The 18,591-nt window shown below is 44.2% G+C and overlaps 1 protein-coding gene across 4 annotated transcripts in view; it reads right to left on the bottom strand.

The window, feature by feature from the left end:
• Positions 1-1,695: 1,695 nt before the first annotated feature.
• supv3l1 (SUV3-like helicase) overlaps positions 1,696-18,591 on the bottom strand; it is a 52,170-nt gene continuing 35,274 nt past the window's right edge. For all 4 annotated transcript variants that reach the window (XM_068053306.1, XM_068053308.1, XM_068053307.1 and 1 more), the window contains 9 exons: positions 18,456-18,533; positions 18,022-18,113; positions 15,777-15,957; positions 7,970-8,063; positions 7,321-7,540; positions 6,161-6,241; positions 5,859-6,035; positions 2,470-2,618; positions 1,696-2,314 (listed from right to left, as the gene is read on the bottom strand). In XM_068053306.1, the coding sequence (XP_067909407.1) occupies positions 1,849-2,314; positions 2,470-2,618; positions 5,859-6,035; positions 6,161-6,241; positions 7,321-7,540; positions 7,970-8,063; positions 15,777-15,957; positions 18,022-18,113; positions 18,456-18,533 (1,538 nt within the window). In that variant the 3' untranslated portion in view covers positions 1,696-1,848. The remainder of the gene's footprint in view (positions 2,315-2,469; positions 2,619-5,858; positions 6,036-6,160; positions 6,242-7,320; positions 7,541-7,969; positions 8,064-15,776; positions 15,958-18,021; positions 18,114-18,455; positions 18,534-18,591) is intronic.

The following is an 18,591-nucleotide window of genomic DNA, read 5'->3' on the forward strand; positions in this document are numbered from 1 at the left end:
CAATGCCCCAAAAACCTGAAGCCCTCCCTCCTCCTGCACCATGTCTCAAGCCACACCTTGATCCTCTCTTCCTATTTCTACTTTCACTAGTGCAAGCCAAAAGACTTGCAGGTTGATAGGTAAATTGGCCATTATAAATTGCCCCTAGTATAGGGTAGGTGGTAGGGAAATATAGGGACAGGTGGGGATGCGGTAGGAATATGGGATTAGTATAAAATGGGTGGTTGATGGTCGGCACAGACTCGGTGGGCCGAAGGGCCTGTTTCAGTGCTGTATCTCTAAACTAAACTAAACAGGACACTGGGAGTAATCCAGAGATTACGACCTTTGAGATCCTACTTCATAACTTCCTCCCTAACTCCTGAAAGTCTGACTATAGGATGTCATTACCTGCCCTCTGTTTTGGTACCCAATGTGTACAACTTCTGGCTCACTCCCTTCCCCCTGCAGAATATTCTGCACCTTCTCAGTGATGACCTTTATCCTGGCACCAGGGAGGCAACACACCATATGAGACTCACGATGACAGTTACAGAAATAACTGTCTGTCCCCCTAAATATGGAATCTTCTACAATGACTGCATTTCTACTTTGCCGTTCCCTCCTGTGCAGTCCCTTGCCCAGTGGTGCTATGGTCAGGACTGCACTTCTTCAAAATGTTGTCACTCGCAACAGTTTCTAATGCTGAGTACCAGTTTGCGTGGCATACACCCCAACCTCCTGCACCACCTGGCTCTTCCTACTCTTCTGGATGGCCGCCCATCTACTATCTGCAACTGTCTCTGTCGTAACCACCTCCTAGGAACATACAATTCAGGAAACACATCCTCCTTGATGCTCCGCAGTGACTCCAGCTGCTGCTCAAGCTCAGAAATCCTGAGCTCAACATGGAGATGCTTCCTACACACATGGTCCCCGAGAAACATGAACTGTTCTGAAGTTCCCACATGGTGCAGGAATTGCAAGGAACAGGTCTCAGCTGCCCATCCATGATATAAATAAAATTTATATTCCCTCTTTTAGAATCTAGTTAGTACATTGTTTAAAGTATTAATTTCAATTAATGCCTTAGACTTCAGCTTTCATGTTTCGCTGTCTCCCACTTTCCCCTCTCAGACTGCTCCTTGCTTTCTTTTAAAAATACCAGAACAGCACCTTCTCCCTCAAAGTTAGGGTCTGAAGTTCTATTAATGGATGATAAATACCTGGTAGTTCAAGGTAATAGGGTGAACAGGTGTTGGGTGTTAATTAGTTAACATTTGAATAGTGTCTATATAAAGAGGAGCCAGCACTGGTTGGGTGTTGTTAGGAGTGGAGAAGCAAGCTCTGTGGCAAGCAATAAACAAACAGTCTCTACCTAAGCTTCCTGGTCTCAGTGTCTTCTTCAACAAACAGGCTTGGAAGTTCTATAACACTCACTGCACAAAATTCCCTGAGCTTGTGCATCCCCACTTCCTTCACCACCACTGGTGGGCTGGACCTTCAGCTGTCAAAGCCCTAAGCTCTGGAATTCCCTCCTTAAACCTCCCCACCTCTCTCTCATTCTTTAAGACACTCTTTAATTAAAAAGACACTATATAAATGCAAGTTGTTCTTAATGCTCTTATGAAATTCCTGGTACTTGACTGACCTGCTGGAAGTTATAGGGTGGCTTCTGACACCATGGTTCCAATATTAAAAAAGGTAGGGAGGCTCTTGAATGGAAAATATATTTTTACTTTGATTTCCATGTTAGCAGCCAAAGATATCAAACAAACTGAAAAATCTGGCACTTTGCACCGAGTCCAATCACTTCTTTATTCAAATCTGAAAAATTTCTTTCTAGCTTAAACAATAAATATACTGAATTTATTTCTTCTTCCTCAATCCTCTGGAAGTAGTTTCACTCTGATCTTGAGCACCTCCAGGAGCTTGGAGACCATGTGCCTGGCTTGCTGACCACTCCTCCTGAAGTTGCTGCAGTAATTCAGCCGTGAGCTGTCCTTGCTGGACCAGCCTCGCACTTAGAGAGTCACCAGCTCCCTCCGGTATATCTTCTTTGCAAACCACCGCTCTGTAGCCTAAAGCCTTTGACCCTCGAATCCGTCTTGATCCACTGTAGTCCTGATCCTTGGTATTTGTGCCCTTCATATTTATCCTACGTTTTGTCCATATCCCTCCGTGAACAGAAGCATCATCGGGTCCTGCAGTGGTGGAATCTGATGCACGGATCAGACGGGTGATATTCTTCACTCCAATCTGTATGATACTGTCCAATTCAACCTGAATATCTCGCACAAAATTCACATCTGGGAACATGTCCATGAACCGATAACTGAAACAGAAGGTACAGAGATCAGAACCAATCTAGACAATGTTTTAAAATTCCCAGCTCTAAAGAATAAACCAGCATTACCATTTTACACCAGTGTGTCAAAGTTGCCAGGTTAAAGAAATTACTGAACCACAGATACAAGCTCCTTAACTTACCTCAACCACAGGTACAGATCCAAAACATCATGTACAGCCTCCAAGTGTACAAGGTCTTTGATATTTTTTGGTGGTGTTAGTGGCCAGTTAATGTGCCGACATAACCACTCGAACGTCAGTGGCTCATCCCTGCTGAATTGTCTGGCAAACTGGAGGATTCAAATAGACTCAAAATTAGAAGTAACCAAAATCACTTTGCAAATGTCAAAGCAACAACACATTAACAATGTATTGTGTCGCCCATAGTTGATAGTCAACCACTACTAACTGGAGTCACAAGCTACCTGGATGACTGCAGGAAAGTCTGAATTGCTGATCAAAGTGGTTTGTTTTCCTTTGATATACTTCATTATATGAGCTTATATAGTCAAGGTGGACACAAAGTAATTATATCTTCCAGTGTATGTATTAATATAATTGACATCTTTCTCTCTGGTTCATTGTATATATGTGTAAAGTATCTGAGCACCCACCACAGCAGTTCATGGCTGCCTGATCTGTGCTTTGTAACACATCCTCTAATTTTTCCCTTTTCTTTCCTGATGCCAAGGTCATCATTTAACTTTATTTACTCTCTTGATGAATTCACTTTGACATCTTCAGTGCTGACAGTTCAATGGTTGAATCACTACAACTTGAACTCCAAGCCCTTAAACAAGACTCAGAGACCACTTCTTTATAAACCTAACCAGCAGCTCCAGACTCTTCCTTTTGATGGTTTCACCATCCATCCTTCACCTCTTCTCACTCTTGGCCTCACTAGCTCTGACCTCTAATGGAACTTCTACATCTCTACAACTGACACAATCTCCAACAAACTCAGTTTCCTTTTCCATACTAAACCTCTCAACAATCTTTAACTCTCCACTACAATATTGTAGTTTTAAAACCCAAACTTGGCATCACCTAATCACAATTTCCTGATTTACATTCCCTTCCTTTGTTAAAGATAGCCCGGTGTGTCCTGAACTATATTTCAGCCTACACCTCTGCTTCTAAATTTGAGAGGATTCATCTGGGAGCCTCTGAGTTAAAGCAGTCAATGAAGTGTTGATTTTGACACAGCAGATGTTAAAAAGCGTTTAAAAAGAACAAGAATTCTTCTGTATCTGGTATTTGTTCAGAACAAAAGCTCATTTTCAGTCCATGCAAAGTTCCTGCAGAACACAGGTGCACCTTAGCAGAATACATTGTGTATCACAAGGTGTAAATCTCCTGTCCTTACAAAATAGCATATTATCAGACTTGTACACAACAGAAAGGAAAATGGGGCAGTTTTTATAATGGGCAACCGACATCAATACTGGTTTTACATCCAGCGAAAGGTGACACCCTCCCGCCCCCACCCCATCAAGTCCAAAACCAGGCTTTTAAGAGAGGCTGTAGCCATCAAATTAACGAAAGCCCTCAAAGATGCAGAAAATAACTTTTAAATTTTAATCAGGTTATTAGGAAAGATGAAATTGTTAATGTTTTCTCTTAGAAATTGTTTTACCTCTTGAGTTGATTGGGTGAGGAGACAAAAATGCCAGATGAAAAATGTCTGAAATTGTGCTTTGAACAAAGTGCCTGGTTTACCTTTTCCTGTCTTTACTGGTCTGGTCTCCAAACTGGTCATTCAGGATTAGCTATTATAAATCTTTACTTGTTTCTCATGGTTAGTTTGATAGAGAACATTTAAATCAGAAGTGAGGGAAGTGGCCAACTTGTCATGCAGACCTCCACGTGCCAAGAATGAGGGACATTTCGCCACGTGGACATTAAATTTCAAATTGTTGCTGGGAAAAAAAAGAGGGCCTATTACAAGGAATTGCCAGGCCCCTAGCCAGAAAGACATTTTTTCATACTAGCAGACAGTGTTGGAACAAAGGAACTAGTCCCTGCTCCCAATACACAGAACAGACGTTCTGGTCAGACCAATTTAGTCACATGACTAACTAGCTGTTGCAGAGTTTTGAACTGAGTTTTAAATTGGAGAAACAGTGTTTGAAGACAAAAAGCGCTTGGACTAAAGCAGACCTCCTGTCTGCTCCCATCTCCTTATCACCAGCTTTGGAATCCATTGAAGACACATGAACCCCAAGAGAGAAAAGTCTCCTACAGTGAACAAGGTTCAAGAATAATACTGGGCCCCAATGAAAAGCAAGAACTCTACAGTGAGCTCAAAGCACAGTGACAAGAAACTCTTCAGATATTGCCTCAAACCTCTCCACTTTATTTTTCTCTTTTCTGTCCCTATATATTGTGTGCTATCGCGTATGCATGCTAGTGTGGGTGCGTCGTGTATCCGTGAGCATTAACCAAATTAGAGTTTAAGTTTTAATAAATTTTACTTTTCTTCTTTAAACCTAAGAAAGCCTGTTTATGCTCATTTCTTTGCCTTATAGTTGGAAAGCAGCGAACAAGGATTCACCAAAAAGGACCTAAAACACAGTGTGTTTAAAAAATAAAACCCTGTTACAGTAAGACCAGGTGAAGGCTAAAAGGGAACCAGAGACTTCTTTCTCACCTGGTCATAACAAACTCTTCAGTTTGTTGATTGACTTAAGTAAAGCAGCAACAAATCAGTGATGTGTGCAGGCAGACTGTATATATATTCATCTAGTTTCCTGAGCTAATTTAGTACATGAATATCATACATTTAGTATTTGCTATTTTACTGCTTCACAGAGCTCTCTAAGTCTGCATACTATTAGTCATTCTGAAGGGAGTTTCCCAGTGTAATGTGAGAGTACCAATAGACTGATTACTGCAAGTCTAGGCAATTATTGGCACCCTCAGTGCAGTGTAAGAATGGCACTGCTACAGGATACAGGCTCCACTTCAGGGAACTGCTGTTCAGAGTTCTAGAAAAATACAACCTGCCTCACTGGTAGCACTTTTGCCTCTGAATCAGAAGGGTGTGGGGTCAAGTCCTACACCAGAGACCAGAAAATCTAGTCTGGCTCTTCAGCGCAACATTAAGAGTGTGCTGCAATGTTAGAGGTGCTGTCTTTCGGATGAGACATTAAACTGAGGTGCTGTCTGCCCTCTCAGCTGGATGTAAAAGATCCTGCAGCTGTATTCGAAGAAGAGCAGGAAAGTTCTCCCTGGTGTCCTCCTGGCCAATATTTATCCCTCAATCAACATCACGGAGACTGATTATCTTCTCATTATCATACTGTTGTTTGTGGAACATGCTGTGTGCAAAGTGATTGTTGCATTTCCGTTAGTGACTAATCTTCAAAAATGTACCCCATTGGTTGTAAAGCACTTTGGTTCGTCCTGAAGTCAGGAAAGGTGCTATATTAATTCAAATTCTTTGTTTAACATTAATAGTTAAAGTACAGGAGGGCTGTCAGCACCAGTGAATGTCACCCCACTCAAGGGAGGGATCATGAGTAACATACCTTCAGAAAGGAGGTGCAGACAAAGGGATGCTTCCTGTTGATTGGTGCAGTGCAGAAGACATATCGCACACGGAGGTTCAGAGGGATGTGCTGAATCATGTCGGCCAGGAACTTGAAATCATCGACATTGCACACAAAATAGAGTCCATCTACCTGCGAGAGGCTCACAAATATATCCTGCAATCGGAGAAAGGCCCAGAAACAATTAAAAAAAAAGTTAACTTCATATCTGTAGAAAAGCAGCCAGTAAATAAAACGTTTGTAGGAAGAGATTTCACAACAGTCCCAACTGGAACACTTACGATCAGGTTTGACAAGGTGGCATCGGGCAGCTGGTAAGCAAACATCTCGATCTGGTCCGCCGTGGGGTGCAATCCTGCTGCCTTAAAAAGTTCACAGTGGTTAACAAATAAATACTTACTAAACAAGTACTCCCCTCGTATTCACACCCCCTTCTCAAAGTGGGTGTTATGACCTTGTTGAGCACCAGGTAGCACTCCCCCAGGCACATTGGCCATTCTCTCTTACAAGCCAAGGCAGCAAGTAGTCAACAGGGTATGAACGCCCAGCCCAATCCTGTCCTCACCCAACCCCCCTTGAGACTGCCCTATGGAACTGGAGTCAAGGCCAATCAGCACCTTTGGAAAATACAAGATCTCTTCAAAACAGCAACATATGTAAAAATATTTCAAATAAGATGTACAGAATGTACTTTTCTTAGTCTCTAAAGCTGCCCTTCTTGCGAAGTAATGAAACGACTTTGTGTGTTTTGGTGAATTTCTCTGATTCAAGCTGTGAGATGGCAGTAATGGGAACTGAAAGGAAACAGGGCACAATCCAGGCTCTCTCGACACAAAAGATATCCAGACAACCATAAAGGCTGCTCCTGTCTCACCTCCAGTCCCTCTCTTGTTAAAACTCTTCTTGGTGATTTCTATTTATCAATATGATGGGTCAGTGCTCCTGTAAGTAAGCTCTAATATGCTGATTTTATTTTTGTTTGTTCTTGGCATATGGGCCAAACTGACAAGGCAATATTTAATGCCCATCTCTAGATGGCCCAAGGGCACATAGTGTGGGACTGGAGTCATAAACACAAAGAAACCCACTGGGCTTTTCCTGATAATCTGGTGTATTAGTAAATTCAATTTCCCAACTTATGATGATAGGATTTGAACTCATGACCCCGAGATTACTAATCCAGGTCCTTAATCACTAGCTTATCATACCCTACATGCTCTTCCTCCTCCCTCCAGCCTGTGTTATTATTGCAATATTCCTCTCACTGCAAGGGCTCTCAATGTTACATGACTCCTTACTTCTCCAAGTCTCCCGTTCCTCTGGCAATTTAAAGACATTTATAAGACTCCGTGTCACCTGCCTACTTTCTTGCTCTCCTCTATTTAACTGTGGTGCCCTGCACAACGGGTCTTGGCTCTTTGTCCTGCTAAGTAATGATCACCTCAATGGGGTCGACGGTCCTGCTCAGGATCTCTTGGAGCACAGGAAGGTCGTCGCGATTCATTGTAGTAACTTCCCCTTCCTGAAAGGCCGAGTTGAACCTGCCAGCTCTCCCGGCGATCTGCAGGGCCTGCGAAGTGGTTATCCTGTCCATCTCCTTCTCTCCCTTCTCATTTATACTGGGTTTCACCAGAGAATTGAAAATGATGCGTTTTATACTCCTGCACAAAAGAGACAGGTTGTTGCTCTAACAGATTAGATGGGAAACTTAGGCTTGAACTACAATTCTCTCCTCTCTGCCCAGGGATCCACAGGGGTGGGGGTGCGGTGTGCGCAGCTTCACTTACAGGGCACCCGTCGGTAGAGGTGACAACCAGCATAAACAAACAGGTAAGGTCTCTGCTCCTTACTGGACTGGGCATGTGCATCTCGGGCACTGGACTCAACTGTGATCAGCCGTTTATAAACCAACAGTTTATAGACACTTGCAGTTAAAGCTCACTCATAATGAACGACCCACTCGGGTGGGTTTCCATCAGTCATTATCTTGAGAGGAAATAACAACCAAGATAATAACCTGCCAACTGTACCTCAGCAAGAGTCAGTGGGCAGAGGGGAGAAAACAGCAACAAGGTCTGTGGTATACTCACAGATTCAAACCCATCCCAATGGCATCGGTAGCGACCATGATCTTACAGGGATCCTCAGGGTCATTGAACTTCTTTGCTTGAGCCAACTTTGTTCCTAAGATCAAGAATACAGACACTTTCAATAAAGCAGCTGTTGTCGAGGACACTCGATACAACTACCCAAACACCTGCAGCCCATGTCCCTTCACCCGTGGCTTTTGGCAGCCTGGCTGCTCCCTGCGCCTCAACATCTGTGTTAATGGTCTGGTGATTGACCTGTGATTCAGTGCCACTTCCTCTCATTTTGAAGTTTCTGCAGGAAAAGGAAACAAGAAAATGCATCTTTGGGACAGAATTATCAGAGAGTCCACACAGAAAAATTCCACACAAGTGTAACGATTGGCCCCTGTATGATTCGCCAGTGGAAACTGCCCAGTGTCGTGATGAAATCATGGGTTTGGTGTGGAGGAATCGCAGACCCAGAGCAAAGTCCCCTTGTTCCAGGGTGCTACAGTGTTATGAAGGTTGACTTTTCACCAACAAGTTGGTTGGGATTATGGCTGCAACAGAGAGTTCCTCAGCAACGCTGCCCAAAACAAACAGGTCAGGAGCGGGAGGCGCAGCAACACACTGCTGGGAATACAGGAGGAACAGCCTTATTGTGCATCCCACATTGGGATGTGCTTTCTTTCTGTAACGTGTTTGCAGACTGGAATGCACTCATTAATTTCTGGCTCCAAATTAGAAAGAAGCTCGAACTGGACCAAAACAGTAGGATAGAGTACCAATCCGATAATTCCCCAACACTGACAAACCGTCATCACAGGGGAGGCAGTGGTGTAGTGGTATTGTCACTGAACTAGTAGCCCAGAGACTCAAGGTATTGCTCTGGGGACAAGGGTTCGAATCCCACCACAGTAGAAGGTGGAATTTGAATTCAATTAATAAATGTGGAATTAAAAGCTAGTCTAATTATGGACCATGGAACCATTGTCGAATGTCGTAAAAGTCCATCTGATTCACTAATGCCCTTTAGGGAAGGAAATCTGCTGTCCTAACCTGGTCTGACTCTTAAATGCCCTTTGAGATGGCCTAACAAGCCACTCAGTTGTATCAAACCACTACAAACTCAATAAGGAATGAAACAGGACAGACCACCCGGCATCGACCTAAGCACTGGAAACGACACGGCAACCCAGCCCTGTCGACCCTGCGAAGTCCTCCTGATTAATATCTGGGCGCTTGTGCCAAAGTTGGGAGAGCTGTCCCACAGACTAGTCAAGCAGCAGCCTGACAGTCTTACTCACGGAATCATACCTTACAGACAATGTCCCAGACACCGCCATCATCATCCCCAGGTATGTCCTGTCCCACCAGCAGGACAGACCCAGCAGAATTGGTGGCACAATGGAATACAGGAGTTGCCCTGGGAGTCCTCAACATCAACTCCAGACCCCATGAAGTCTCATAGCATCAGGTCAAACATGGGCAAAATTATCATCTACCGTCCCCCTCAGCTGACGAATCAGTACTCCTCCATGTTGAACACCACGTGGAGGAAGCATTGAGGGTGGCAACGGCACAGAACGTATTCTGGGTGGGGGATTTCAATGTCCATCACCAAGAGTGGCTCGGTAGCACCACTACTGACAGAGCTGGGCAAGTCCTAAAGGACGTATCTGCCAGAATGGGCATGCAGCAGGTGCTGAGTAAAAAGCTAGTCTTTTGGTCACTGTTGTCAATTGTTCAAAAAATCCATCTGGTTCACTAATGTCCTTTAGGAAAGGAAATCTGCTGTCCTTACCTGGTCAGGCTCCAGACCCACAGCAATGTGGTTGACTCTTAAATGCCCACTGAAATGGCCTAGCAAGCCACTCAGCTGTATCAAACCACTACAAAGTCTAAGAAAACAAATGAAACCAGACAGATTACCTGGCATCGACCTAGGCACCGGAAACGACAATGGCAAACTCAGCCCGGTTGACCCTGCAAAGTTCTCCTTACTAATGTCTGAGGGCTTGTGCCAAAGTTGGGAGAGTTGTCCCACAGACTAGTCAAGCAACAGCCTGACATAGTCATACTCAAACTCAAATTCATACCAAAGGTGCTGGCACTGTCATTATACAGTTGGGAGGGAGTTGCCCTGACAGTCCTCAACATTGACTCCGGAACCCATAAAGTCTCATGGCATCGGGTCAAACATGGGCAAGGAAACCTCCTGCTAATTACCGCCCTCCCTCGTCTGATGAATCAGTACTCCTCCATATTGAGCACCCAATTGGAAGAAGCACTGAGGGTAGCAAGAGCGCAGAATGCACTCTGGGTAGGCGACTTCAATGCTCATCACAAAGAGTGGCTCGGTAGCACCACTACTGACCGGTGTGGCCGAGTCCTTAAGGACCTAACTGCTAGACTGGATCTGCGGCAGGTGGTGAAGGAACCAACAAGAGGGAAAAACATAGTTGATTGCGTCCTCACCAATCTACTTGTGACAGATGCATCTGCCCATGACAGTATTGGTCCGAGTGGCCAGGGCACAGTCCTCGTGGAGACAAAGTCCCATCTTCACATTCAGGATACCCACCGTGTTAAATGGAATAGATTTCGATCAAATCTAGTAACTCAAAACTGGGCATCCATGAGGCGCTGTGGGCCAACAGCAGCAGCAGAATTGCATTCAACCACAATCTGTAACCTCATGGCCCAGCATATCCCCCACTCTACCATTACCATCAAGCCAGGGGACCAACCCTGGTTCAATGAAGAGTTCAGGAGGGCATGCCAGGAACAGCACCTGGCATACCTCAAAATGAGGTGTCAGCCTGATGAAACTACAACCCAGGACTGCTTGCGTGCCAAACAGCGGAAGCAGCATGTGATAGGGCTCCCACAAACAACGGATCAGATCCGAGCTCTGCAGTCCAGCCACATCCAGTCATGAATGGTGGTAGACAATTAAACAACTAACAGGAGGAGGGAGCTCCACAAAAATACCCATCCTCAATGATGGGGGAGCCCAGCACATCAGTGCTAAAGACAAGGTTGAAGCATTTGCATCCATCTTCAGCCAGAAGTGCCAATCCATCTCGGCCTCCACTTGAAGTCCCCAGCATCACAGATGCTGTCTTCAGCCAATCCGATTAACTCCATGTGATATCAAGAAGCAACTAAAGATACTGGATACTGCAAAGGCTACGGGTCCTGACAACATTCCTGCAATAGTACTGAAGACTTGTGCTCCAGAACTAGCTGTTCCAGTACAGCTACAACACTGGCATCTACCTGGCAACGTGGAAAACTGCCCAGGTATTGTCCTGTACAAAAAAAAAAGGACAAATCCAACCCTGCCAATTACTGACCCATCAGTCTACTCCTGATCATTAGCAAAGTGATAGAAGGGGTCATCGACAGAGATTTCAAGCAGCACTTGCTCAGCAATAACCTGCTTAGTAATGCTCAGTTTGGGTTCTGCCAGGGCCACTCAGCTCCTGACCTCATTACAGCCTTGGTCCAAACATGGACAAAAGAGCTGAACTTAAGAGATGAGGTCAGAGTGACCGCCCTTGATATCAAGGTAGCATTTGACTCAGTATGACATCAAGGAGCCCTAGCAGAACTGGAATCAAGGGGAAAACTCTCTGCTGGTTGCAGTCATACCTAGTGCAAAGGAAGATGGCTGTGGTTGTTGAAGGTCAATCATCTCAGCTCCAGGACATCACTGCAGGAGTTCCTCAGGGCAGTGTCCTAGGCCCAACCATTTTCAGCTGCTTCATCAATGACCTTCCTTCAATCATAAGGTCAGAAGTGGGGATGTTCACTGATGATTGTACAATGTTCAGTACCATTCACGACTCCTCAGATAGCGAAGCAGCCTGTGTCCATATGCAGCAAGACCTGGACAACATTCAGGCTTGGGCTGATATGTGGCACAAATGTTACTTGATATTTAAGTGCCAGGCAATGACCACCTCCAACAACAGAGAATCTAACCATCTCACCTTGACATTCAATGGCATGACAATTGCTGAATCTCCCACTATCAATATCCTGGGGGTTACCATTGACCAGAAACTGAACTGGAGTAGACACATAAATATTGTGCCTACAAGAGGTCGTCAGCAGCTGGGTATTCTGCAGCGAGTAACTCACCTCTTGACTTCCCAAAGCCTGACCACCATCGACAAGGCACAAGTCAGGAGTGTGATGGAATTCTCTCCACTTGCCTTGATGGGTGCAGCTCCAACAACACTCAAAAAGCTTGACACCATCCAAGACAAAGCAGCCCACTTGATTGGCACCCCATCCACCACCTCGCACAGTGGCAACAGTGTGAAAAATGTACAACAGGCACTGCAGCAACTCACCTTCCAAACCCACGACTTATTTATTTATTTATTTAGAGATACAGCACTGAAACAGGCCCTTCGGCCCACCGAGTCTGTGCCGACCATCAACCACCCATTTATACTAATCCTACATGAATCCCATATTCCTAATACATCCCCACCTGTCCCTCTATTCCCCTACCACCTACCTATACTAGGGGCAATTTATAATGGCCAATTTACCTGTTAACCTGCAAGTCTTTTGGTGGTGGGAGGAAACCGGAGTACCCGGCGAAAACCCACGCAGACACAGGGAGAACTTGCAAACTCCACACAGGCAGTACCCGGAATTGAACCCAGGTCAATGGAGCTGTGAGGCTGCGGTGCTAACCACTGTGCCACCTGTACAACCTAGAAGGACAAGGGCAGCAGATGTATGGGAACACCATCACTTGCAAGTTCCCCTCCAAGCCGCAGACCATCCTGACTTGGAAATACATAGTCATTCCTTCAGTGTCATTGGGTCAAAATCTTGGAACTCCCTTCCAACAGCACTGTGGGTGTACCTACACCCCAAGGACTGCAGCGGTTCAATAAGGTGGCTCACCACCACCTTCTCAAGGGCAATTAAGGATGGGCAATAAATGCTGGCCTAGCCAGCAATGCCCAAATCCCATGGACAAATAAAAAAAAAGTATTCTATCCCATCCGATTGGTCTGTTCTTCCTTCTGGACTGACTCCTACACCTCAGTTCCATTTTCTCAGGAGCTGCAGCAGACTCAGGCAAGTAAGTTAAAAAGTATAATAGTTATAAACATGGGAAAGTTTCACCTTTTTAAATAATATCCTTCCTCATCCTAATTTGATTTCTTTAGAAGAATGAAAAAGGTGTTGAGGTTTGAAAGCAAATAAAAGTTATCTGGGTTTTGTTGATTGTTACATGTAAACTTTCTCAGTACTGACTGCATAAATGAAAGATAGTATTTCAGAAAATGCAAGTTCTCCCTGTGACTGCGTGGGTTTCCGCCGGGTGCTCCGGTTTCTTCCCACAGCCAAGACTTGCAGGTTGATAGGTAAATTGGCCATTGTAAATTGCCCCCAGTGTAGGTAGGTGGTCGGAGAATGGTGGGGACGTGGTAGGGAATATGGGATTAATGTAGGATTAGCATAAATGAGTGGTTGTTGGTCGGCACAGACTTGGTGGGCCGAAGGGCCTGTTCCAGTGCTGTATCTCTATTAAAAAAAATGTAGCGCTTTTCTTTCTGCCTTTATCTATGCGTTTGCATTTCTATAATAGGTCTATGCTGCACTGCTGCAGTTCAAAATGCTGCAGCTATTTTTACACAGAATAGATGCTTTTAGCCTAAGTCTGTCCAATGTGGTGGTTGGCTGCCTCAATTGGCCATCTTTGAACAGAGGCTTGCTGCTTTTTTGAAACTTTTACTGCTGCTTTGGAGACTGAACTTACCAACTCTGTCCATTATTCTCCAAAAACTAGACATGACTGGCTTTTACATGTTGCACATATTTTTTTATGTTATACATATTTCTTGGCCTATACATGCAATTTCTATCCCTTACCATCTTTTATTCTGAGATGCACAAGATGGCAGCAGATATCTGATATTCAGCAGCACAGGGGAGGGGACTGCACTTTAGCAGCTGTTATGGCAATTAAGAGCTTTGTAAAATGGGGGATGGTTCTGAGGTTTGGGCAACACCGGGGGGACAGGAGCCGGCGACACTGGGGAGGCGGGGGTGGGAGCTGGTTACACTGCAGGCTGGGACTGGAGCTGGTAGCACTGGAGGCTGGGCCTGGGGTCTAGCCTCTTTACTTCACCCCTCTCCTCTCTGTTCAGCTACAAATGATGAGAATGTTATTATTTTCTAACCATCAATAAACAGCTAAGCTGACTGAATGGTCCTGTTGCAACCTGGCAATATGGGTACACTGCACAAGCTCACTCTGTACAATCAAAATTCAGCTTACAGAGTCGGAGCTTTGAGCTAAAATATTAAGGCCTAGCGCAGGCTTTCGAGACAGACCGAGGTCATTAAGTAATAGCTTCAACAAAGGTGCTAACAGACACAAAAGCTGTGGTTAAATTTTTCATGCTGCATTTAAAACATTTTGATTAAACCCTTATTTTGGGCCTTAGAGATTTCGGTCACCTAGAAATGCAAGTTGACAAACAAAATCAGAAAACAAATTTGTGGGAACCAGATTGCGAAATCACAGGATGCTATACTCGCACGATAATTGCTATTTTATAGTAAATGTGTCAAAGGCTGTACACCTTCAGGTGGATGTAAAAGATCTTTTAGCACTATTTGAAGAGCAGCAAAGGAGCTTTCCCCAGCGTCCTGGCCAACGTTTATCTCTCAACCAACATCCCTAGAGCAGATTATCTAGTTATTAACTCATCACTTGTTATGGGGGTTTTCTGTGCTGAAATTGGTTGCTGCTATTTCTACATGACAGCCATTTTTAAAGTGTAGTCCCCATTATAAAGTGCTTGGGGTCAACCTGAGGTCGTGAATGGTGCAACAGAAATGCAACAGTTATTGTAGGTATTTGAGTTTTTAATGAAGTGTATACCCCATGTACCAAATTGAATATATAATAGATATAATATATTAAATGCTTGGCATATTGCATGCACGTGATGTAATGACTTGCATAAACACACGCACAAAGATATGTGCTTATATAGTATCCCATCTCCTGTGTTGCTCATGGTAAACAGGGCAATATCCTATTGATAAAGAGCGGAATTTATACCATGTAATGCACACTATCTACTAATCAGTGACTATACTTCAAAATGATTCATTAGCCATAAAGCTTTTTGGACCATGCTGAGGGTGGACAGGAGATTTACTAGAATGATAGCAGAGATGAAGGACTTCAGTTATGTGGAGAGACTGGAGACCTGGTGGTGCTGTTCTTACAGCAGGGAGATTTGGCACAGCCATTTAAAATCATTAACGGTTTTGATACAGTAAATAAGGAGAAACTACTTCCAGTGGCAGAAGGGTCAGTAACCAGAGGACACAGATTTAAGGTTATTTGTTTAAGAACCAGAAGTGACATGAGAAACATTTTTTTTTGACATGGGTGAGTTGTGATCTGGAATGCATTGCCTAAATCTGCGGTGGAAGCAGATTCAACATTCAAAATTAAATTGGATAAATAGTCAAAGGAAAATAATTACAGGGCTATGGGGAAAGAAGGAGGAATGGAATTAATTGTAAAAGCAAAATACTGCAGATGCTGGAAATCTGAAATAAAAACAGAAAGTGTTGGAAATACCTAGCAGGTCTAGCAGCATCTGTGGAGAGAAACAAAGTTGACGTTTCAAGTCTGATATGACTCTTCAGAATTAATTAGACAGCTTTACCAAGGAACTAGCACAGACACGATGTTGGCCATCATTATAGCATACAAACGTTCTATAACATACTAACACGGAATGTTATTAAGAGTTCAGGAGTTATTTACCAGGCGGGAGACTGCCATATATCACCGCACATTCCAGTCCGCGAGTCTCAATTTGACGACTCAGTGAGTAGATGTCAGTTTTACTGAAGCACACGATACAGTCACCAGGACGCAGGTTATCCAGAGACTCCAGGGCCGAGTCCAGAACAGTCAGGGGAGTTAGCCGCTCATAACTCTCAACCTGTTCAACAGAGAACATCAGCTAGCTGGAAACAATGCTGCCTTTTACAGAAATAAGTTACACTGCATCAAGTTGCACAGTGTAGATTAAACAGTTAAACACGAGTGGAACATAAACCCAAACCCTCAATCCGCAACAGAAAACATGTACTCTATTGTGAAACTGCTCACAGTAAATGTTATAAGGACAGGAGCATTACACCACGTAAACTGCAATTGTAATGTTCTGCTATGGCGGAGCTACAACACACTTCAGACTATAAAATATTGTTGAATAAACATAGGCTCAACTCAAAGTTTCATTATGTTTGGTTAGGGGACCTGTACAAAAATACAGAAATTATTCCGGAATACTAGCCAAAGGCTGGATGACAATAGCAGAGAGTGGGGCTTACACTGTGAATGTAGTTTGAATATTTGGAACTTGGAATTCTCATTGGAGCGAAGAAGGATGAGAGGTGACTTGATAGAGGGGTACAAGATGATGAGAGGCATAGATAGAGTGGATAGTCAGAGACTTTTTCCCAGGGTGGAAAGGGCTATCACCAGGGGGCATAATTTTAAGGTGATTGGAGGAAGGTTCTTTACACAGAGAGTGGTGGGTGCGTGGAATGTGCTGCCAGCGGTGGTAGTAGAAGCAGATACATTAGGGGCATTTAAGCGACTCTTGGATAGGTACATGGATGATAGTAGAATGAAGGGTAGGTAGTTAGTTTTATCTTAGAGTAGGTTAAAGGTTCGGCACAACATCGTGGGCCGTAGGGCCTGTACTGTGCTGTAATGTTCTATGTTCTAATGCTGGGAAGGGCAACAGTTCTATGGCAGAGGCAACATCCTGGAAATCCAGGGTCGCAGTTAATGTCATATCATTTCCACCTCCAACACAGATGAAGGAACAGCGAGAGAGAGACAAAGAAAAATAGAGAAAGGGTGAGAAGGGAGACACATGCCGATCTGGAGGAAGAAATGAGGTGATGGGTAAGTTGAAATAGTCATTCAATATGATTAAAATTTTAAAATGTTTGTTACATGTAGATTATTTTTAACCTGTGTGTAGTCAGCTAACTGAAGAAAAAAAAAAGAGGTAAAACAGTCTTTGAAAAATTCTGTGATTTAATTGATCCAATGCACTGTTAAAATATTTTCTCTGATTGGTAGATTTTACTTATTCTTCTTTTTCTTTTGGGCCTCCTTATCTCGAGAGACAATGGATACGCGCCTGGAGGTGGTCAGTGGTTTGTGAAGCAGCGCCTGGAGTGGCTATAAAGGCCAATTCTGGAGTGACAGGCTCTTCCACAGGTGCTGCAGAGAAATTTGTTTGTCGGGACTGTTGCACAGTTGGCTCTCCCCTTGCGCCTCTGTCTTTTTTCCTGCCAACTACTAAGTCTCTTCGACTCGCCACAATTTAGCCCTGTCTTTATGGCTGCCCGCCAGCTCTGGCGAATGCTGGCAACTGACTCCCACGACCCGGCCGTCCATGTCTCCGCTATAAAGACGTCTGCAAACGCGACATGAAATCGTGTGAGATTTTACTTAGCGCCCTTAATAAATGCTATTGTATTAAGAATACGACAGCTGACTGAATCTGGTAAAAGTGCCAGTCAGCCAACATGACATTTGAAGTGTGACAGCCAAAGAATGCACGATGTACTGTTCTAAGACAGCTGCAGACCTGCTGTGTCACAATTCCGAGTGAGTTGGAGGATACACCTTTCATAAGAAATACTGAGTACTTATGTAGACCAGTTCATTGTTAGACCGTCAGGTACATATCTCTCTGCAGAGCGCTGAAATGTGCACCCACTCCAGATAGCATGGAATAGACCCCACTACATTAGTGTTAACAGATTAATTGGTTCTGTCAGAAGCCCAAACTCAAACTTTAACTAACATAGTTACTTCCAGCAGCTCTATGTCTGGAAGCATTGCTACACATTTCAGTCAGTGGGCCAGCATCTGACTTTAATGCTTCCAACAGCCAGATTGCCCAGTTTGGTTTTAGACCAAGCCCATCTTTCTCCCCATGGTCCCGACTCCACCCTTGCCCCAGACTGAGGACACGCACCTCCACTTCCTCTCCTGTGTCATACATCAGCTCCATCACCAAGTTAACAGCTGCAGCTTCTCCACAAATATGGATTTCTTCGGCACAAAGTCCTGCAGTGAAAGCAGTTTCATTAAAAAAAGCACATCAAACACTCCCAGTGGAAGTACAGCAGGGAGTTAGATACAAAGTAAAGCTCCCTCTACACTGTCCCATCAAGCACGCCCAGGGCAGGTACAGCACTGGTTAGACACAGAGTAAAGCTCCCTCTGCACTGTCTCCATAAAACACTCTCAGGATTCAGATCCTGGTTTCAAAGGGCAGCATATAACCCATTGTACCACCGAGTCTTCATGCAGGGACTGTTTGACAGCAATGTGAAGTAAATATGGGTGAAGTGTAATCCAGATTATTAAAGTAACTTGGTGTAGAGGAGTACAAACAAATACTCTCACCTAATAGTGCCCTTGTCCATGCCCAGCCTCTGGAAGGATCTCTGATCATCTGGATTTCATCAATTACAGCTATTTGATCTGCAAAATATTGCACACAGTGTGAATTCCCACACCAGGAACTCAACAGCACCCCACC

The sequence above is a fragment of the Heterodontus francisci genome, chromosome 20 (assembly GCF_036365525.1).
Source record: "Heterodontus francisci isolate sHetFra1 chromosome 20, sHetFra1.hap1, whole genome shotgun sequence".
Classification (NCBI taxonomy): Eukaryota; Metazoa; Chordata; class Chondrichthyes; order Heterodontiformes; family Heterodontidae; genus Heterodontus; species Heterodontus francisci.